A 20,879-nucleotide genomic window follows, 5' to 3' on the forward strand; every position below is an offset into this window, starting at 1 on the left:
TTACAATTTTTATATTTATTTTGTTGTTTATATTGAAAGACAGAGTCTCTGAATGCATTGGTTTTCCATATATGCGCACTTTGTCCAAAGCAAGCTTATACAGCTTCCTGCACGGGAGGCTCGTAGCCCTCGGGACGATCAATTACGGCTCCCTCGGCGGAAACGACGGCCTCTGTGGTCTTGCCGCCTCCATCGCCATGGAGCTCCAGAAGTTTGGACACATCGAAACGCGGCTTCTTGAGTACTTTCACCTTGCGAATGTACACATCGTGCAATGGATAGATACGCTGACAGCTCTTCTCAATATCCTTGGCAATAGAATCCAAAGCCAGCTTGTTAACCAACTGCTTCAGATCAGCGCCGCTAACCTCATTGGTGATGATGTCCGTCATGCGGGCGCGTATCTTACGGACCTGCGACTGCTGGGCATAGCATGTCTTGCGTTGCGATTGCTGGTCCTTGGACGTAAATCCAATGCAAAAGACGCGCAAGAGGTATCCATCGACGGTCTTGGCCTCCACGATCGCCTCGATGAGAGTTTGCCATTTCTTGACCATCGATCTGTTTGTGAGAAGCGCACACGATGTAACCCACTCACATAGGCCACACACACATATATACACATACATGTGCGTATGTATGTATAAACGCATGGCCGCATCAATGAAAATTCTAACGCACTCACCTGTACTTGTCTGTCGTCAAGTCCATGCCGTGGAAATTGCAGAGCACGTTGCGATCCTGCACATCTTCAGCAATCAGACGGAATTTGCGGAATGAGCGCTCTGGGTCAATATCTTTTTGCAAGTCGGCTAGCGATACTTCAAAAACACGACCTTTCAGGTAGTCAGAGGCAATTCTTTGGCCCTGAGTGCGGTTCACGAGGGTCTTGCCAATCTGCCTGGTTTGAAACATGTTCGGTGCTTTAACATCGTACCAATCCTTGCGGGAGAATGGATCGACCACCTTCTTTTTGCCACCTTTTTTGCCGCCTTTCGAGAGACCCTTATTTTTGCCGACCGCCATCGTAAACGCCTAAACCGGAAAAGGTCGAATCACGTTGAGTAAGCTGTCAAAAGAAGGAAACTGTAAGCAGTGTTGATAAATGCCTGAAAACTGCCGCAGGGCTGCCTTAATCGAAACGATTTTCGATAAATGCAAGAATACTAATACGGGATGCTTAAAATAATAAACAGCTAGCACCAAAACATGTTTTTATATATGATAAATTAGAATTATATAATTTATAACTGCTGTTTCGTTAATTAAACCAGTTTGAAGCTGAATGGCACATAGCTTGCTTTCGCATAACCAATATATCTAAGTATATTATTTATGTACTTAAGCAAAGATACTGAATATTAAATATGAAAAATTCTCTTAAATATTTTCTGTTGTGGATAAGTGACTTAATAAGTTCACAGCGGAAAAGCCGCGGGTAGATGCTATAAATTTTGACAGTTAAAAAATGGCTTAAATGTTAAATAATAATAATAAAATAATATAATAAAAAATTATAATGATGCTGAGGAGAATACAAAAACATCGCTTACAGTCGCATTACGCGTAGCCAAACAAGCAAATATAATAAACAAATATCGCGCAACATAAAGTTTTTCAAAGTTTTTTCTTTTTGTTAGAAAATTTGTAGTTAAATAAACTCATATGAATAACAACTAGAACACTCGATAAGAACATTATTATAATATATATAAATATTGTCAATGGATGTATATCGTTTATTTTTTATTTTCAAATAAAAATTAAAATAAAATAAATCAAAATAATAAATTAAAAATATATTAATTACTATAATAAAATGAAACGATGTATTTTCCATCGTCATTCGTTAAGTCTGCAGTGTATAGACGGTTTATTGCATGAAATTTGGTATTTTACTGCTTGCAACACTTGGTCACATCGTCAGTTATTCATCGCATCCATTTTTGTTCTGCTTAGTTCCTTTTAAATTATTTTTGTAATCAAAGAAGCTTCTATTTGTTTTTCTCATAAACAATATTTACGACATTTTGTTTTATTTAGTGCTAGCACACAAAATAGAATTTAAGCATCCGTTCCAAAAGAAAAGAACATTGCTCACACGTCTTTAATGTTATACGGATGCGGCTCTGGCATCGGACATCGGGCTTCATAAAAACTCCATTTCATAGCCTATGGATGGATTCTACGCTTAACTCTTGATCTCAAAATAAATAACTACATATGTATATGTAACGGCAAATCAAGTGTACAAATTTATTAGGAAATTATAGTGTAAGCGTGAAATTAATTGAAATCTAGCTGTGCGTCTAAGTCCAACAGAACTCTCGGAAAGTTTCCTAAAAAGTAACTTCATAATCCTCTTCATAACATATGTGAATAATTTGCATACATTTAAACAAACAGAACTTTGTATGTAGCATATTTTGGCATAACCTGCAATGTACAATAACTAAAACAGTAATGGATCCAAATAACTTTGCCTATGAACATTATGGGATATTAGTTCAAAACGATGAGGAAGGAATTCCCAAGTCCGATGAGCTTCGCACTCTAAATGTGCAAAATATAAGTAACAGTAAGTATATATAAATCTATAGTTGAATAGACAATGTCACGAGGGGCAAAGTTACAATATATTTATATATAAATATATATATATATATATATATATATATATATATATATATATATATATATTTCATTGATATATATATATATATATATATATATATATATATATATATAAGCTCCAGCGTGCAGACGTTTTTAATAATTATGTTACAAAGGGACACGGTTATTAATTGCAAATAAAAATGGCTTATATAATTGCATTATGCGTTTTGTCAGTCTTAAGCTCAGAGGACATTGGTCAGAGCGCCAGGATGGTGCTTGTTTCACAGAATGACTCATATGCACAGGTGGAAGCACATAATAACATAAACATTGATGGCAAATCATTGCTGAAGACGGCAAAAAATATTTGCCTATCAACTAAAATGTAAGTACAAGCTTAGAAACTCCGCTTTTATTTTAAAACTTAATCAAAAACTTTTGCAGGCAAGCTCAAAACATGAACGCCAACAACTTGGAACTGCAAACGACAAATCAATTTATCGAGGAATCTGAAAAAGACGTTACACAAGACCTGGTGAATTGCATGCAGCAGTTGCGTCAGCACGACAGCGCTAAAGAGCCTTCTAATGATTCGGAAGCTATGGAGAGAAAAAACATTTCATTGATGACGGCAAATGGAAAGTCCAGACGATGGGAGCAAAAATTAGTTCAAATCAAAACAATGGAGGGGGAGTTTAGTGTAACTATGTGGGCTTCTGGGACATCGGACGATGAGTATTCCAGTTCTGATCAAAATGCAGAGGACGTCGACTATTTGAATGGAAATGAAAATGCCCTTCAAAACGCTGCATCAAACAAGACATTGAGCCCAGAACAGGTTAAGAAAAATGACACAGTATTACATCAGCAACAGTTGTTTTTCCAGCAACAGCAAGAACAATTCCTTCAACTTCAGCCTCATTTGATTGTTCCATTATCTGGGTCAACTGGCTCAATGGATAAGGCCAACAGCAACTCTAAAAGAAGTTTAAATTGCGAGACGCATACATCGACATTTACAGTTGTGTCGCAAGGATGTCGGCTTATTAACGAAGAATCGCTTCTGACTACGGAGAATCAATCATTAGTGCCAAATGACATTGATTGTGATATAATGAACGAGGTAGCTGCCACAGGATCGGTACCCTTTAGTGTGGTTCGTCAAGGTAGCGCTATTAAACAATGTTTTGGTATCTAGGCTCTTGATGAAATCACTCGTGTAATACGATAATCTTGATTTATTTATAGCAGCGCCATCAACTGACATTGTGGCAAATGGTACTGATGCATCCGATCCTTCGCAGTTTGCCAACGATAAAAAGATTGCTTGCCCTCATAAAGGATGTCATAAATACTTTCGGGACTCGTCCGCAATGCGTAAGCACTTGCATACACACGGTCCCCGTGTTCACGTCTGTGCAGAATGTGGAAAGGCATTTGTAGAAAGCTCTAAACTAAAGAGGCATCAGCTGGTACACACGGGCGAAAAGCCATTTCAATGTACTTTTGAAGGCTGCGGGAAACGATTTTCGCTAGACTTTAATTTGAGGTAAAATTCAAAACCTTTCTTAATATCGAAATTTTACTTGAGAACATGTTTTTTTTTATACTTACAACCTTCTGCTTAGATGTAGGCTCTAACAGCGTCACAGATAAAATTAGTTGTGAGAAGGAGCACAGCTGGCCGAACTGGCTAATAAAACACCTCCATCGGTCGGTGATGCTTTTTAGAAAATTGTATTCTTTACCTTAGCATATAGTTCTATTATATAATTTATTGAATAATGAGGAAGACTCGTTTTGTCGACCATTAATAAAAAAAAATAAATAAATGTTATATCTATCGCCACCCCCCACTAACACCCTAGAGCTATAAATCAAGTTAATAACCCAACTTATATTTTTATAAGAATACACAAATATTTTATGGTACAATAAGATATACTGAAGAAAATTTCATTAAGATCGGTTATGAAAAAACCAAAGTTATATGTAACTGCGCAATTGGATCGGCAGCTAGCGAAAACATCAATGCAATAAATGCATTTGGTGTTGGAATAAGAGGGGTCAGGGTATTCCCTAGTCGGGAGCTCCCAACTATAACTCTTAAATCAATTTTTATAAAGATCTTTTAAATGTAGTTTTGAAGCAAATCAAATGGTAAAGTCTATATATATTTATTAGAATTCAAATTTGCGCCTATAACTTCCAAACAGATACAACATTTTTGAAACTGATTGGGTAAAACTTAAAACTGCGCTCATACAACATTTTCCATCCAAGAATTTGTTTTTTGCAAAAAGTGTGAAACTTATAACTGTTAAAATTTCACAATGATTTTGAATCCAATTCTCTACACTTGCGGGTAGAATTTCCCAAGGCGATGATTACTCCCCCCTTCATTGCGAGACACTACGATTCGATTTTGTAGAGTCTGTGATATAAGTTTTAGACAAGTCTAAGTAAAAGCAATATTATCAAAAACCGAACTTAAATAGATTAAGCAGACATTTAAAGGTTTGATGATGAAGCCATTCAGAAAATGGGTGAAAAATGTATGTCTAAGGTTTGGTGGAAAGAACTTAGACCCGGGAAGGACGGGTTATACCAATCTGTGATTAAATAAATTAACAAAACTTATATCTATTTCAGACAGAGTCTGCTCTCATGTTCGATTCGGTATATGCATTTGCATATGGGCTAAAACATTTGGATAGTAGTCACACTTTAACGTTCAGGAATCTGTCATGTAACTCTGACCGAGTATGGAGCGACGGACTCTCGCTATATAATTATATTAATTCGGTGAGAAAATGTTAATTATAATTTTGATAATCTTAAATTATATTGTTTTTATTGTTATAGGCTGCAGTTGATGGCTTGACTGGAAGGGTTAATTTTATTGAGGGTCGAAGAAACAAATTTAAAATAGATATACTAAAACTGAAACAGGAAATAATACAAAAAGTCGGCTATTGGCAACCGGATGTGGGTGTTAACATTTCTGATCCTACTGCATTTTACGACTCCAACATTGCAAATATAACTCTGGTCGTAATGACTAGAGAGGTTCGTCCACTTATTCATATTTATTTTTTAATTATAATCTTTTTTATACTTTGTTTGGGCCCACCAGGAACGTCCGTATGTTATGGTTAAGGAAGACGCAAATCTTACTGGAAATGCTAAATTTGAGGGCTTTTGCATAGACCTACTGAAGGCCATAGCACAACAAGTTGGCTTCCAATATAAAATTGAATTGGTTCCTGATAATATGTATGGTGTTTACATACCGGAAACGAATTCTTGGAATGGAATTGTGCAAGAGTTAATGGAAAGGGCGAGTATATACATTTGTTTTACAGCATTTATATATATATAATGAGTTTGGTCAAGAATCTTTGCTATATATATATATATCCGATCTTAATAGGATTTTGCTTATAGATGAGGAGCATAGTAAAACTAATAAATGCTGAGTTTGGTCAAGAATCTCAGCTACGTATATATATATATATAGTTGCCATAGGAACGATCGGTCGAAAATTAAATTGTATGAAAAAACAATAGGTTTTTTAAGATATCTTGCCCAAACTCGGCATTAACAATTTTCCTTTCGCTTCTTAGATACGGGCAAAGCACTATAAGCATTATGAAAAGGTTGGGTCAGCAAGGGTATTAGATCTTCGGCGTGCCGAGGATCTTCTTTCTCGTTTTTTATAACCTGAACCCATTAAAAATGGGTATGAGGGTATATTGTATTTGTGCAAAATCCAAATGTATGTAACAGGCAGAAGGAAGCATCTCCGACCCCATAAAGTATATATATTCTTGATCAGCACCAATAGACGAGTCGATCTAGCCATCCGTCTGTCTGTCCGTCCGTCCGTATGTATGAACGCAAGGATCTTAGAACCTATAAGAGCTAGAGACTTGAAATTTTAGATGTAGGTGTTCAGATGCGCAGATCGAGTTTGTTTCCGATAATCGCAATTTTGGTAAATAATAAGAACTAGAGTCACCAAACTTGACAAATACCTTCTAAAATAGAATATATATATGCATTTGATGTTAAAAGAAGACGGTTCAGGGTATCCCCTAGTCGGGAGCTCCCGACTAGAACCTCTCACTTGTTTCAAATAATTTACGAATAGCGGACAGTTGTGCAATGCCCCTGTAATTTTGTAAGGAGAAATTATATGTAGAGAGAAATTATATAAGATTCTTTCCAAAGTGATGGAAAGATACAAGTTTCAAGGGATAGATTAAAAAGCTTTAGCAATGGATTAAGAAGGGAAGAACTACACTCCTTGAGTAGACAACTAGGAATAATGTCAAGCCCAGGAGAGTAAGAAGATTTCAAAGAATTTATAGCTAAAAGGAGAAAGGAAGTAATAGCATAAGGGTAAGAGTTATTATTGGAATAGACGGAAGAGTATGTTTATTGGAAAAAGTTAGCAAAGGGGATATCAGAATCAGAGTCATTGCTTTATCCATCCCGAGAGAAAAAAGACTATGGCAAACTTGAATTAAAAATTAACTCTTTAAGTGTACAAAATTGTAAAACTGTCTCGGATTTTTGGAAAATTTCTCTTTGCAACGAGTTAGATAATTCTCATAGCATGGAGAATTCAGAAGAAAGAGTTCAACTTAGCTATGGAATATTTAGCCAGGTCGGTACTCGAACCAAGCTTATTAAACTTTAAAAAATATTTAGATTTTATATTTTTTAGGATTTAAAATCTGGGAGTGAACCAGGGTGGAATTGACTTGGGGGATACACATATCAGGGACTTATAGATTTTTGAAAAAAAACTAATAGTAGTATTCATATCAACCGCGTCGTATAAGAAAGACCAATCGGTTGCATAAATAAGCTGATTCAGCAATAAATAATTTTCTTTGCGAAAGCAACTTCTGGGCTTATTGGCTGTTGAGCACGAGATGAGAGGATTACAATTGAACATTGCAACCTCTAAAGTATGATAATATACAACCTCAGGAAGAGATAAAGGAAGGGACCTAGACACATTAGCAATAAGGTAAGAAATACAAGGTTAAGTGTTCTATTCAAATGCTTAGAAATTGAATTGATTTGAAACAACGATAGATCAAGCATGCAGAAGAATTTATAGTCTTTAAAATCGTGCTGTGCTGAGGGCACTAGATAATTCTCGGCATTGAATAATGACCAAGAGATGCTCGACCAATTAAAGTCTCCCAACACCATAAATAGGTCATTATCATGCACGTGTAAAGAAACTACTTTTATACAAGTAATATGTTTCATATAAAGTTGAATATCAGAAGAATGAGAGACATAAGAGCATGTTATATAGATATTCCCTGAAGGAAATGACATCTTCACTGAGACAATCTTAGCGTCAGTAGGCGTACTAAAACAGAAAAGATATGACTGGAGAGTGGCTTTACCCCACCACCTGAGTCGCCAATCATTTCTTTGCGAAAAAACCTCAAAATCAGATATGATTTAATTAAACCATGTTTCTGAAAATGCTATATAGTGCTGGCCATGAAAAGATTTTTAAGCTTGGAAATGAGACCGCTGATATTCTGATAATGAATAAATATTTGGTAGGAAGACGAATCTCGTTTTTTGGGGCAGAAACGGTACCCAGTATTGAAGGGACTGGAAGGGTGACAGGCTGGTTTCGCTTTTTTGGCTTGAACTCCAGAACAATCATTGGGAACATATCATGTGAAAATAAATGTAATTTGGAATAACTTTACAAGAACTTGAATCTTAAACTGAAGAAGAATGAAGAATCAAATGTTGCAGTCAACGGTGGTGAATGGGAATCTTATACTTTCCTTTATTAAACCTTTGACTCACATTTTCTATCCAAGAGATTTAAGAGATGATCCTAATATCGTAGAAAATAAATATGAACAAGATCTTGAAGAATGATTCGTAATAAATGAAATTAAACATAGATCTTTAAAAAAATATTGAGGTCGTTTATCGTGAGTTGAATTTATTCAAAACCTTCATCACATAAGGTAACTTCAGCGAAAATTTCAGCTTCCAAGCTCTTAAGGTTTGGGCTGTGCGTTGATCACCAAACAGTCAGAGTTGGTCAGGACACACAGGTTTATATATACAGATATATTTTTCTTAAATATTTTGTTTTTATGCAAGCCAATAAATGAATTCTTTTTATTATATTTCAGCGTGCAGATTTAGCTGTCGCGTCAATGACTATTAACTATGCACGAGAAAGTGTTATAGACTTCACCAAACCATTTATGAATCTCGGAATTGGCATTCTTTTCAAGGTAAAATGTTATTACCCTCCTAAAGGTAGTTCAAATGCACACAAGATAATAAGTGTACACTTTCGAAAATCCAATTACTTAATCTTACTTTTGGTACTCTTGTGACTCGCATATGTCAGACAGTGAACCATGTAATACTGTCAAAATTATTTTTAAAAAAAATTACGTGCTCTACTTACTTGCATGTATGTAGCTAGGATAGACTTCTTTTAGATGCATTTGTTGTATGTTAATTAACTAAATGTTCAGCTGTAATTTTGAAAAAGCTTAATCATAAATCCTTTAGGTGCCGACAAGTCAGCCCACACGACTGTTTTCCTTTATGAACCCATTGGCAATTGAAATCTGGCTGTATGTGCTAGCTGCTTATATCTTAGTATCCTTCGCGTTATTTGTGATGGCTCGCTTCTCTCCGTATGAGTGGAAGAACCCGCATCCGTGCTATAAGGAAACTGATATCGTTGAGAATCAGTTTTCGATATCCAACAGTTTCTGGTTTATAACGGGCACATTTTTGCGACAAGGATCCGGTCTGAATCCGAAGGTATGTTTGGAATTAAGCTTATTCGCATTTACTGACAATTTACTAGATATTGTGTGCCTATTTCCCCGTGGTTTTTGAGTATTCGATAAGCACTGAGCCTTTGTATTTCTTAAGTTTTATTGTCTTTCAGATATCAGATCGAGCTCAAACGAAGTTTTTCTCTTTTATGAACCCACTCGCCATCGAAATATGGTTTTACATAGCATTCGGCTACATTCTTGTATCATTCTGTATCTGGATAGTAGCACGATTATCACCAATGGAATGGGTTCGTTCGAAACCAGCCTGTTCCATGGCATGCGACCATATGTTACGAAAAATTCGAAAAGCTAACAATGACTACGATCAATTGGAACTCAAATCTTTCGATAATGATCGGGATCCAGATACCAAGTGCTGCAAAGAGCACATTAATAATTTAAAGCTAAATGATGAACACACAGCTAATAATCATGATAATGCGGCTACTGTCGACTATTTTATAAAGCCCACTGTTCTTCAGGATGATGATGAGGAAGATGATGATGACCCCTTGGAGTTAGAGAGCGTACAAAATGACTTTACACTGAAAAATAGCTTTTGGTTTGCAATTGGTGCTCTAATGCAGCAAGGGGCCGACTTGTATCCAAGGGTACGGATATCTGCTATATAACAAAAAATAGGTATTCTCTACATATAAAACAGTTTTTCCTGATGGACGGACTGACTGATTGGTGATAAAATCTAGGGTTCCTTATGTGATGAGGGTGCCCGTTTAGATGGGGTTTCGGGAAATTCTACCGCATGTGTGCAAAAACCGTGAAAAACGTTTGTATGTAACTTTCAGCTTACCATCCGATTGGCCTTAAACTCAATTTAAAAGAATTTTATTCAAATTTAATTAAGGGGCTGTTTTACACTTTGGAAAATAGGGGTCAAGGATTTGTTTGTGGAAAATAATTTCGGACTCGTTGCACACTTTTAGGCATTCTCAGTTCCAAGTTCAAGATAGTACAGGAAGAACTGGGTGAACATGTTCTAATCTAAATTGATAGGAACAAAATTTGACACGGGCAGGCTGGGAAATATGCAATATATATATTGTCCAAGTTCTTAGCGTGGAACTCCACGTCGACAGTTATATTTTATATTGATATTTTTAAATGAATTAATAGGTGGCATCAACGTCTTTTGTCTTTTTAGGCCGATGGGGAAATCCTGAAACCGAAAAATATACTGTTCATTTCTACTTTTTTCATTTTATGTTCATTCTTTGCACTTTAACTCAATTGCAAATTATCCTTCAAGAGTTATTTGAAATGAGTCACATGCTAAAGAAAAAATTGTAAATTTTCAAAAAGTTTCCACGTTCGCGGGTCGAATATGGATAATATAAAGTTTTTTTTAAAGATCTTTGCAAATAAACTTTTGCGAAAAACGTAAAACAGGTATCAAATATTTATTCACAAAAATAATGTAATGTTCAGTGTGGAATTTCCAGACTAGCTAAAACACGTGCTCACACGTAATCTTAAGGCTGATGGGACAAAACTTAAAATTGCACCTAAAAAATCATTGATTGGCATTTCCCGCCAAAGACCATAGATTTTGCGAAAGGTGTGCGGCAAGACTGAAATTAATTTTTATCAGGATCCTTAGAAATGAAATGAAATTCGAAAATCCGTTCTAAGTCCTTAAGGCTTTGAGGCTGATCGGATGGTAAACAACAAGTTTATTAAAGTCCTCCATTAGAGTGTACCTCCATTACATAGGTAAGTTCAGGTCAATAAATCAGACAGACTGTAAGGACAGACAGTTTTATACATAGAGGTACATTAAAGCTAGCTCAACGGCACGTTTATTGATAAGAAGGAGGAAATATAAAAGATAAGGCCAGGGGAAATTGGATGGCACAATATTAAAATGTTTCTAGCTCTTATGTTAGACATATATATTAATATTCCTTTTTTATTTATTTCCCAGGCAACATCTACCCGGATTGTTGGCGGCTGCTGGTTTTTCTTTTGTCTTATTATAATCTCATCATACACAGCCAATTTGGCTGCCTTTTTAACAGTCGAACGTATGATAACCCCCATTGAAAGTGCAGCGGATTTGGCAGATCAAACTGAAATCTCATACGGCACTTTGGAAGGCGGATCAACAATGACATTTTTTAGGGTGAATATTTGAGGAAAAAATACATATAATAGATAAGATAAGGCGCATAGTAAAATTAATAACCGACCTGTGATGATACCTGAAATAATTTCTATATTTAGTATTGATAGAAGAAGGTTCAGGTACTACCGAGTAGAGCACTTGCGCTTTTTATTTTAATTTATTCCTTGCATATGCATCGAATATTTCAGGACTCAAAAATTGGGATATATCAGAAAATGTGGCGCTACATGGAAAATCGAAAAGCATCTGTGTTTGTGAAAAGCTACGAAGATGGAATAAAGCGCGTAATGGAAGGCAATTATGCTTTTCTAATGGAATCGACAATGTTGGACTATGCCGTTCAGAGGGATTGTAATTTGACACAGATTGGCGGCCTGTTGGATTCTAAGGGTTATGGTATTGCAACACCTAAAGGATCTCCTTGGAGGGACAAAATTTCTTTAGCGATATTGGAATTGCAAGAGAAGGGCATTATTCAGATACTCTACGACAAATGGTGGAAAAATACGGGCGATGTGTGCAACAGAGATGACAAAAGCAAAGAATCCAAAGCAAATGCGTTGGGTGTGGAAAATATTGGTAAGAAGGACAAATCGCTTTCCGAGTTAAAAGATGTACCCTTACCCTTAATCTACTTATTTCAGGTGGTGTATTTGTTGTTCTACTTTGTGGACTTGCGCTTGCGGTGGTTGTGGCCATTTTTGAATTTTGTTGGAATTCAAAGAAAAATCTGCACACAGACAATCAATCCTTGTGTTCAGAAATGGCCGAGGAGCTGCGTTTCGCCATGCACTGCCAGGGCTCCAAGTCAAAGCAGAGACCTGCACTTAAACGTGATTGCATTAAATGTGCTCCCGGGTCCACTTACGTACCAACTAATGTTACAATGCCAAACTTGGGCGTTCATTATAACTATTTTAATTGATTCAGATTCCGAAAATAAAACATCAAAAAACTTCAAAGAACGGTTAAGGCTTTTAAAATTAAGTAAATGATGCTCATATATGTGCATGTACATGCATATGTATCTGCTTTACAGACATCTATTATTTTTGTACCAACTTTCAAAAATAAAAACACACTTGTTGCGAAGCGAATAAGACTCTAGTCTTTCAATAAACTATCCAGGAGTCTCGATACTCATGGAATGGGTATTATCATGTATTAAATTCCAACTGAATATTTGAATATTTGTGTGCTGAGTTTGGGTCGGTAGCAAACCGGTAAGTCGAGGGCAATCATTATAAATTGTATTATTAATTATTTTGATTTTATTTTGTCGTAAGTTGATAAAACTTAAATTGAAAGTAGGGAAAAATTTAGTAAAAAATTGATTTTTCAAAAATATCAAGAACCAGTATAAGAAACAAATTTTTGGTACGTGTGATGTATTTTAGATAAATAGATCTATTTTAAGTCACTCCTACGAATTATTTAAATTGATTATTTTAATATTTGCTTGCTTACAATTTACTTGTTTTCCGACCTAACTCAGTAAACCAAGCATTTAAATATAATTTGGAATCAAACAGCTACAACATCTCCAGAATAAACCTAATTACAGTGGGCCATTGCGCAAATATAGTTATTGAATAGGGTGTCCTATGTCATATCAAATATTTGATATTATATTTGCAAATCAAATTTAGCACTTTGTTCTAAGGTAACGTATCTCACATGTTAGACATTTTCGTTCAAAATATTCGCAAACAAAACGATGCAGATCAGCTTTGCTGTAGGCTGGCGACTGCCTTCGCTGCTCGAATCATCACCAAGCCTGCAATTCTTTCATGTTATTAATTATGTTATCTTTGGTATATACATATGGCATAGCCTTGTGAGTGGTATGCACACACACAATTGGGTTTTTAGAGCCTGCGACTAGAGGCCGCTTGCTATTCTGCGGAAAATCTAGATTACGGATATTTGTACATATGCGATATTTATTGTTTTAGTGCGTGTACATTTTGTTAATTGTGCTAAGCAGACTTTAATTTCTAAAATTCTATATTAAAAACAATATTACCGTTTATTCTTTTTACAAGACTTGCTAATTTTGCGCCTCTTCAATATCATGTCGTATAAAGCATCCAATCCCTCTTGTAGCCCTTCTCCAGTAATAGCACAAGCGGGCTGTATGTACCAGCCCTTTAGTTGCGTGGATGCGTTTATGTTATTATGCTTTACTGTAAACTGGGAGCTGTTCTTTGTTGGTGATGTTGTATGTGGTGCGTTGCTCTTAGCCTCGTTTGGCAAACTGGAGTCTTTACTCTTGGACTCCGCGTGCAATTGGGAATTTTGCGATTGTGGATATGTGACCTTTGTGGACGATACGTGTCTTTCATTACACTTGTCCGCATCAGGTGCCATCTGGGTTGCTGGGCCCGGATTAGAATAACTTTGGTTTGAAGTGGAAAAACCGACAATGTTTCCTGTTGATGTTGAGCTGGAACTCGATATATTCGATGTTGGATTGTGTAGCTCATGTAATCCTAAGAGCTTTTCAAGGTCCTTGGGACAACATGCGTTTGGTAGATCTTGTTTGTTGGCTAAAATAAGCACAGGGACCCCCTGAAATCAAATTTAGAAGAGGTCTTAAATCATTTAGGTCGTGCGCTTTCTTTTCAATCAAATATACATACCTGATTGTCTGGACATTTGGCTGTACGCATTAACTCCATTTTTGCCTCTTCCATGCGATCCGTATCGACCGAATCCACAACAAATAGAATTCCATCTGTGCACCTATTGAATATACAATTTTGTTTATCAATTGATTTGGCCAATACATCAAAATATTATCTTATATATATTTGCGGTCTTTCAAATGTAGTTTTGTATGCATGTATACATAGATACGTATATATATGTATCTATGTGTATGTTGTTAGAAAACTTCTGTTTTACGTACCGAGTATAGCTTCGCCAGAGCGGCCGAAGTTTTTCTTGTCCACCCACATCCCAAACGAGAAATTGAACACCCCTTGCCTTTCCTAAAGTTCCCTGAACCTATAAGAACAAATTAATGACTTCATTCTTTTGCAACTCTTTGAATTATGTACCTTCTCACAATTAAATCCAATAGTGGGTACTGTGTTTAAATACTGATCGAACTTAAGTCTGTACAGTACTGTTGTTTTGCCAGCAGAATCCAAGCCGAGCATTACAACGTGTAGTGTTCCCTGCAATAATTATTGTCATTGGTTATAAATGAAAACATTAAACATGCTGTATGGGCTACCTGTGAAGGCAAGGCATCCAATAAATTTCCATTTTTCACCATCGTTGCCCCCATTTTTTTTGTGTTCTTACATTGCCACAGTTTTGTTCAGGGGTGCTGACACTCTATCGATATATCGTATTTAAAGGCTTAATACGTAAGTCAAGTTAGCGGCGGTGACTTAGCGTCGAATTTTGGTACTTGCTATCGAAAAAGTATCGGTCATTTTAAAATGCATTTATTTATGTTTATAAGCACGTAACCATATAAATTTAAAGGCATAATTGTACAATATTAAATTATTTACTGTCTGCATTCATTTTATTTTCTATATTTATAACAGAACAAAAATGGCAAAAGCATCAATACAACACTTGTAGGAATAATTAAAAAAAAATTAAATTTAAATTTAAATATATAGAAAATAAAATATGGAAAATAGAATAGCTAACTAATTGTTAATAAGCTGTAACAGAATATTCAATGCAAAAATAAAATTATTTTTATTATTTATTTATTATTCAGAAAATTTTTAAACTTAAAAACATAACTTTTTTTTAATTAATTACTATTTCTTTTATTTTAAATCAGCTTTTAAGGCAATAATTATTTCGGTAAAACATTGGAAGTTAAGTATTACGTGTATCTTTGTCTGCTTAGTGTAGGCGGAGCAGTAGCAGGTTTGAAGTTAGACATCAACTCTTTGGGGGAGATCAAGTTGGTGTTTTCTTTTGAGCCGTCTCGTTGAGCTTTTGTCCAATATGTTGGTGGCAAGATTGCTTGGGTGGTTTCATAGTCTAGAGATGTAGCGATCGGAGATGCTTCATTCTGTATTTTACCGACATTCAATGGGTTCAGGGTATAATTATTTATCGCAAAAGAAATTACCAGGCAAGTGGGTAATGACTATCCACCCGGTCCCAATCAGTTAAACAGGGTAGCAGCATAATGCAGAAGAGGACATGACAATGACCTGTGCTTCAAAATTCTGCTAAGCAACAGCCGCTGCACCAAATCAGCGACAATGCCCAAAACTAAAATATCTGAATTTTTATTATAAACTAGTTTTTTTTAAATATAAATTTATTTTTTTTTAAACATATCTGTACACACATTTGAGGGGAACATTTTATTAGTAATTGAATATTCGCATTAAATTAAATGAAAATATATGAAAAATAATGTGAATACTAAATTTAATTAAATTGTATGTTACCATTAATTAATAATAAACAATTAAATTTTAAGTGCACAATCGTTAATAAATTGTGATTTGTAGTTGAAAAACACAAATGATTTATTTAAATATGTTAAGATAAGCATCATTTCGATCTTTTACTATATAAAACAAGTAAGAGGTTCTAGTCGGGAGCGCCCGACTAGGAGATTCTCTGAACCGTCTTCTTCCGACATCAAATGCATATATATATTCTATTTTAGTAGCTATATGTCAAGTTTGGGGACTCTAGCTCTTATTATTTACCAAAATTGCCCAAAAAACATGATATCGATACCGATTTGTATCGATTGCTTGGAAACGGAGTAAGTTATCGATTATCGGAAGCCAACAAGATCTGCGCGGGCACTAGGCACCTACATCTAAAATTTCAAGTCTCTAGTCTCTAATAGGTTCTGAGATCCTTGCGTTCATACGTACGGGCAGACGGACAGACAGACGGACATGGCTAGATCGACTCGGCTATTGGAGCTGATCAAGAATATATGTACTTTATGGGGTCGGAGATGCTTCATTCTGCCTGTTACATACATTTGGGTTTTGCACAAATACAATATACCCTTATACCCATTTTTAATGGGTTCAGGGTATAAAATAGAAAAACATTACATAACAAATAACCATTGCTGAAGTAAACAAAAACACAACAAAAGAAAAAATATAAATAAATGATTACTAATATTAATTTTGCTTATTTATAACTTTTCCAATCAATGTGTATTTAAGCCCAATACAGCCTCCGTAGCTGGGGTGCGTGCAGACACCGACTTTTTAAGACTTTTTGGGGTGGCAGGCATCTCTTTATAACCGTGACGGGCTTTGGCTGATGCTGGAATAGTTAGGTAGGGGAATGCAGGGCTCGACTGATGTTGTAAATATTTCAATCCGTTTTCGTTCCTTCTTGGGCATGACCCTTACCTAACCTGCATTCATTTTAATAAGTTTGGGACTATTGTCTTTTCCTTCGACCAGACAAAGTTGTACAGCTGTGGGCTCCGTTTTCTTCGCCTTTCTGGGCCAGCGTTTGGGGCTACAAAAGGCTACGTTCGGCAAATATCAAGAATTGACACTCCAAAATTCTTGGGGAACTCACATCTCTATTTTCTGTTTGACAGCCTGCTTGGTGGCTTGCAGACGTGTCACATCCTTGGGAGTCTTCGACATGGTTGCGGCTGCGCAAAATGGACCAGTAGTGTCAGGGATGGCGACGCAACGAGACGGAGTACGCTGAAGAATTTTTGTTTTTAATTCAATTATTTTCATTTGGCTTACCTGTTTCTTTTGCTCCAGCATCGCTTCATTTGGCGCCCGGATCAAAGATTCCTAAAAATCTACTTATGGTTGACCTACTTTCCCTTTCGACATGGTTGTGCGATCAGGAAGATCCTCGTTCTGTATTTAGTCAGCTCCGCTTGACATACAAAGTGACTTGTGCATTTTTTGTGAGTTTCCGATGATTTGCAACACTGCAACACAAAACGTTCCACTTTTAAATCAAAAGTGTGGCGCCAATAAAATTGATAGAGATATGATTTTAATATGCATACGCCAGGTATAAGGAGACATATTCGACCCCATAATAGATATATATTTTTGATCAGTATCAACAGCCAGGTCGATATAGCCATGTCCGTCTGTCCGTTTGAATGTTTCTATGCGAAGTTGTCTTCCAGTTTTAAAGCTATCTTTATGAAACTAATCTTATGAAACTTTTGAAAATTATGTGGTTGTATGGAAAACTTTTTTGTCATTCAAGATATTTTGATTTAACACGGAATTTAAAGATTTCACAATGCTCCCTTAATTCTTGCAAAATCTTATTTACATCGGACAACTATATCATATATCTGCCATAGGAACGATCGTTCCTTTTTCCATTTTTTGATTTGGTTTTTTAATTTGAATTAAATTTTTTATTCACTTTTTTTAAGACACAGTTGTTTCAACGGCGGTTCCTGTCACCAACTGTAAACTTATTTACCCTTCTTAACGTTAAATTGTTCTAGTAATGGGATATATATATATATACATATGTGGCTGTAATATTAAAATGTTAATTAACAGAAATGTTAAAATGATGCTCCATACAATCACTAACCATACAATCACTAACCAAACAACATATAGACTGGACATCCTATACAAACAGCGTTGTCACAAAAAGTATCGGAGGCATCTGGTCCAAAATCGCGAGTAAGGGAGTAAGATATACATATTATTATTTTTTTTATTTGATTTTGATGAATGAATATTGACCCCTAATTACCTGCAGCAGCCCGTTGGGCCGAATGGGTCAACTTTTGGCAAGCCCCTGCATATGGAGGTCAAGTGACTGAACACCAAAATTATTAAAACCATAAATATAAATTCGCTCCTTTTTTTTTAATTTGGTATATTTTAATATTTTAAAGATTTTTATTTCTACTCAAATTTCATTCATCAAAATCATTATAAAGAAGGGCGCGCGTTAGACGCGTGCCAATAATGTATTTTCTTTTGCGCCCATGATCAGCCCATAAACAGAGATTTGTGTGTGTGTGTCTGTGTGTAGAGAGAGGTCCAAATTCAGAAATCCTTAAATCTTGTTAAATTTGCATCGGGGACAGACAGGCAGGCAAGCAACAGGCACACAAGCGCATAAATGCTTCTATTCATACACAAAATATGCAAGTATGCGTGAACAGCGAGTCCAAAATAATCTAAATGCACACATGGCAACGCTTGGGTACCCTGACCAACGATAGCGAGCTAAAATGCAAGAATTTCGCATCGACGTGGCAAACCCTTTCTCTATTTTATATTAGCCGTGCCTTCAAAAGGGTAGAAATGCCTCAGCATTTGGAGAAAAATGAATTTGTGCGGACAAATACACACACACACACATTGAAACGATGCCTAAGCATAAAGAGAGGGCATTGAGAGCTGAGAGTAAGTGAGAGTAAGTGCGAGCGAGTTTGGACCAGATGCCACCGATACATTTTGTGTCTACTTCTGGTACTCATGTCTAGTGTATATGTTGTTTGGTTAGTAATTGTATAGAGCATCATTTTAACATTTCTGTTAATTAACATTTTAATATTACAGCCACATATTATATATCCCATCACTAGAACAATTTAACGTTAAGAAGGGTAAATAAGTTTACAGTTGGTGACAGGAACCGCCGTTGAAACAATTGTGTCTTAAAAAAAGTGAGTAAAAATTTAATTCAAATTAAAAAATCAAATCAAAAAATGGAAAAAGGAACGATCTGTCAAAAAGGTTTTTAATCATAATTCCTATGGCAGATATATGATATAGTTGTCCGATGTAAATAAGATTTTGCAAGAATTAAGGGAGCATTGTGAAATCTTTAAATTCCGTGTTAAATCAAAATATCTTGAATGACAAAAAAGATTTCCATACAACCACATAATTTTCAAAAGTTTCATAAGATTAGTTTCATAAAGATAGCTTTAAAACTGGAAGACTACTTCGCATAGAAACATTCAAACGGACAGACGGACATGGCTATATCGACCTGGCTGTTGATACTGATCAAAAATATATATCTATTATGGGGTCGAATATGTCTCCTTATACCTGGCGTATGCATATTAAAATCATATCTCTATCAATTTTATTGGCGCCACACTTTTGATTTAAAAGTGGAACGTTTTGTGTTGCAGTGTTGCAAATCATCGGAAACTCACAAAAAATGCACAAGTCACTTTGTATGTCAAGCGGAGCTGACTAAATACAGAACGAGGATCTTCCTGATCGCACAACCATGTCGAAAGGGAAAGTAGGTCAACCATAAGTAGATTTTTAGGAATCTTTGATCCGGGCGCCAAATGAAGCGATGCTGGAGCAAAAGAAACAGGTAAGCCAAATGAAAATAATTGAATTAAAAACAAAAATTCTTCAGCGTACTCCGTCTCGTTGCGTCGCCATCCCTGACACTACTGGTCCATTTTGCGCAGCCGCAACCATGTCGAAGACTCCCAAGGATGTGACACGTCTGCAAGCCACCAAGCAGGCTGTCAAACAGAAAATAGAGATGTGAGTTCCCCAAGAATTTTGGAGTGTCAATTCTTGATATGTGCCGAACGTAGCCTTTTGTAGCCCCAAACGCTGGCCCAGAAAGGCGAAGAAAACGGAGCCCACAGCTGTACAACTTTGTCTGGTCGAAGGAAAAGACAATAGTCCCAAACTTATTAAAATGAATGCAGGTTAGGTAAGGGTCATGCCCAAGAAGGAACGAAAACGGATTGAAATATTTACAACATCAGTCGAGCCCTGCATTCCCCTACCTAACTATTCCAGCATCAGCCAAAGCCCGTCACGGTTATAAAGAGATGCCTGCCACCCCAAAAAGTCTTAAAAAGTCGGTGTCTGCACGCACCCCAGCTACGGAGGCTGTATTGGGCTTAAATACACATTGATTGGAAAAGTTATAAATAAGCAAAATTAATATTAGTAATCATTTATTTATATTTTTTCTTTTGTTGTGTTTTTGTTTACTTCAGCCCTGCTTGGGCAATTTTGGTAATAAGAGCTAGAGTCCCCAAACTTGACATATAGCTACTAAAATAGAATATATATATGCATTTGATGTCGGAAGAAGACGGTTCAGGGTATCTCCTAGTCGGGCGCTCCCGACTAGAACCTCTTACTTGTTTTATATAGTAAAGAAACGAAATGATGCTTATCTAAGCATATTTAAATTTAAAAACATAAATAAATGCATTTAAAAATGACCGATACTTTTTCGATAGCAAGTACCAAAATTCGATTGTAAAACACCGCCGCTAACTTGACGC

General features: G+C 36.0%; 4 protein-coding genes and 1 long non-coding RNA gene across 10 annotated transcripts; 2 read left to right on the top strand and 3 right to left on the bottom strand.

Moving 5' to 3' along the window:
• On the bottom strand, positions 1–1,055 carry RpS3A (ribosomal protein S3A). Its single transcript, XM_002059635.4, has 2 exons — positions 686–1,055; positions 1–561 (listed from the first exon to the last, which is right to left on the bottom strand). Exons 1-2 carry the CDS (start codon positions 1,024–1,026, stop codon positions 96–98), a joined length of 807 nt encoding a protein of 268 aa, XP_002059671.1. The 5' UTR covers positions 1,027–1,055; the 3' UTR covers positions 1–95.
• An 866-nt stretch (positions 1,056–1,921) lies between these two features.
• Positions 1,922–4,189, top strand: pho (pleiohomeotic). 2 transcript variants are annotated; one of them, XM_032434164.2, is made up of 5 exons: positions 1,922–2,346; positions 2,407–2,578; positions 2,851–3,001; positions 3,061–3,782; positions 3,865–4,189. In XM_032434164.2, exons 2-5 carry the CDS (start codon positions 2,464–2,466, stop codon positions 4,167–4,169), a joined length of 1,293 nt encoding a protein of 430 aa, XP_032290055.1. In that variant the 5' UTR covers positions 1,922–2,346; positions 2,407–2,463; the 3' UTR covers positions 4,170–4,189. The 2 variants fall into 2 exon arrangements, with proteins under 2 accessions (XP_032290055.1, XP_032290057.1); XM_032434166.2 differs by having other exon boundaries at positions 1,923–2,578; positions 3,868–4,189.
• Positions 4,190–5,216: 1,027 nt separating this feature from the next.
• LOC6636184 (glutamate receptor ionotropic, kainate 2) lies at positions 5,217–12,585 on the top strand. 4 transcript variants are annotated; one of them, XM_032433174.2, is made up of 9 exons: positions 5,243–5,421; positions 5,482–5,685; positions 5,753–5,956; positions 8,809–8,913; positions 9,200–9,457; positions 9,588–10,088; positions 11,420–11,617; positions 11,809–12,199; positions 12,265–12,585. In XM_032433174.2, the coding sequence occupies exons 1-9, from the start codon at positions 5,284–5,286 to the stop codon at positions 12,543–12,545; spliced, it is 2,280 nt and encodes a 759-aa protein (XP_032289065.1). In that variant the 5' UTR covers positions 5,243–5,283; the 3' UTR covers positions 12,546–12,585. The 4 variants fall into 4 exon arrangements, 3 of the variants coding, with proteins under 3 accessions (XP_032289065.1, XP_032289066.1, XP_032289067.1); XR_011417081.1 differs by lacking the exon at positions 12,265–12,585 and having other exon boundaries at positions 5,217–5,421; positions 11,420–11,739; positions 11,809–11,936; XM_032433175.2 differs by lacking the exon at positions 9,200–9,457 and having other exon boundaries at positions 5,244–5,421.
• Positions 12,586–13,543: 958 nt separating this feature from the next.
• Positions 13,544–14,987, bottom strand: Arl4 (ADP ribosylation factor-like 4). Of its 2 annotated transcripts, none has more exons than XM_002059639.4 (5): positions 14,862–14,987; positions 14,683–14,802; positions 14,532–14,629; positions 14,263–14,365; positions 13,544–14,191 (listed from the first exon to the last, which is right to left on the bottom strand). In XM_002059639.4, exons 1-5 carry the CDS (start codon positions 14,913–14,915, stop codon positions 13,643–13,645), a joined length of 924 nt encoding a protein of 307 aa, XP_002059675.1. In that variant the 5' UTR covers positions 14,916–14,987; the 3' UTR covers positions 13,544–13,642. The 2 variants fall into 2 exon arrangements, with proteins under 2 accessions (XP_002059675.1, XP_032289064.1); XM_032433173.2 differs by having other exon boundaries at positions 14,031–14,214.
• Positions 14,988–16,695: 1,708 nt separating this feature from the next.
• On the bottom strand, positions 16,696–17,506 carry LOC138911454 (uncharacterized). Its single transcript, XR_011417072.1, has 3 exons — positions 17,350–17,506; positions 17,171–17,249; positions 16,696–17,117 (listed from the first exon to the last, which is right to left on the bottom strand). It is a non-coding gene; the product is annotated as an uncharacterized lncRNA (long non-coding RNA).
• Positions 17,507–20,879: the final 3,373 nt, after the last annotated feature.

This window comes from Drosophila virilis, chromosome 6 (assembly GCF_030788295.1).
Source record: "Drosophila virilis strain 15010-1051.87 chromosome 6, Dvir_AGI_RSII-ME, whole genome shotgun sequence".
In the NCBI taxonomy this organism is placed as follows: Eukaryota; Metazoa; Arthropoda; class Insecta; order Diptera; family Drosophilidae; genus Drosophila; species Drosophila virilis.

What these genes read in the sequence shown, in the direction of transcription:
- RpS3A (XM_002059635.4), bottom strand. Translation starts at nt 1,026, where the DNA reads ATGGCGGTCGGCAAAAATAAGGGTCTCTCGAAAGGCGGCAAAAAAGGT. An exon ending in TTGACGACAGACAAGTACAG is followed by an intron (nt 562 to 685) that starts GTGAGTGCGTTA and finishes TCTCACAAACAG; the next exon opens with ATCGATGGTCAAGAAATGGC.
- pho (XM_032434164.2), top strand. Translation starts at nt 2,464, where the DNA reads ATGGATCCAAATAACTTTGCCTATGAACATTATGGGATATTAGTTCAA. An exon ending in TGTGCAAAATATAAGTAACA is followed by an intron (nt 2,579 to 2,850) that starts GTAAGTATATAT and finishes GCGTTTTGTCAG; the next exon opens with TCTTAAGCTCAGAGGACATT. An exon ending in CTTTAGTGTGGTTCGTCAAG is followed by an intron (nt 3,783 to 3,864) that starts GTAGCGCTATTA and finishes ATTTATTTATAG; the next exon opens with CAGCGCCATCAACTGACATT.
- LOC6636184 (XM_032433174.2), top strand. Translation starts at nt 5,284, where the DNA reads ATGTTCGATTCGGTATATGCATTTGCATATGGGCTAAAACATTTGGAT. An exon ending in TGGTCGTAATGACTAGAGAG is followed by an intron (nt 5,686 to 5,752) that starts GTTCGTCCACTT and finishes TGGGCCCACCAG; the next exon opens with GAACGTCCGTATGTTATGGT. An exon ending in CAACAATGACATTTTTTAGG is followed by an intron (nt 11,618 to 11,808) that starts GTGAATATTTGA and finishes CGAATATTTCAG; the next exon opens with GACTCAAAAATTGGGATATA.
- Arl4 (XM_002059639.4), bottom strand. Translation starts at nt 14,915, where the DNA reads ATGGGGGCAACGATGGTGAAAAATGGAAATTTATTGGATGCCTTGCCT. An exon ending in TGGATGCCTTGCCTTCACAG is followed by an intron (nt 14,803 to 14,861) that starts GTAGCCCATACA and finishes TAATTATTGCAG; the next exon opens with GGAACACTACACGTTGTAAT. An exon ending in CCAAATGTCCAGACAATCAG is followed by an intron (nt 14,192 to 14,262) that starts GTATGTATATTT and finishes ATTTGATTTCAG; the next exon opens with GGGGTCCCTGTGCTTATTTT.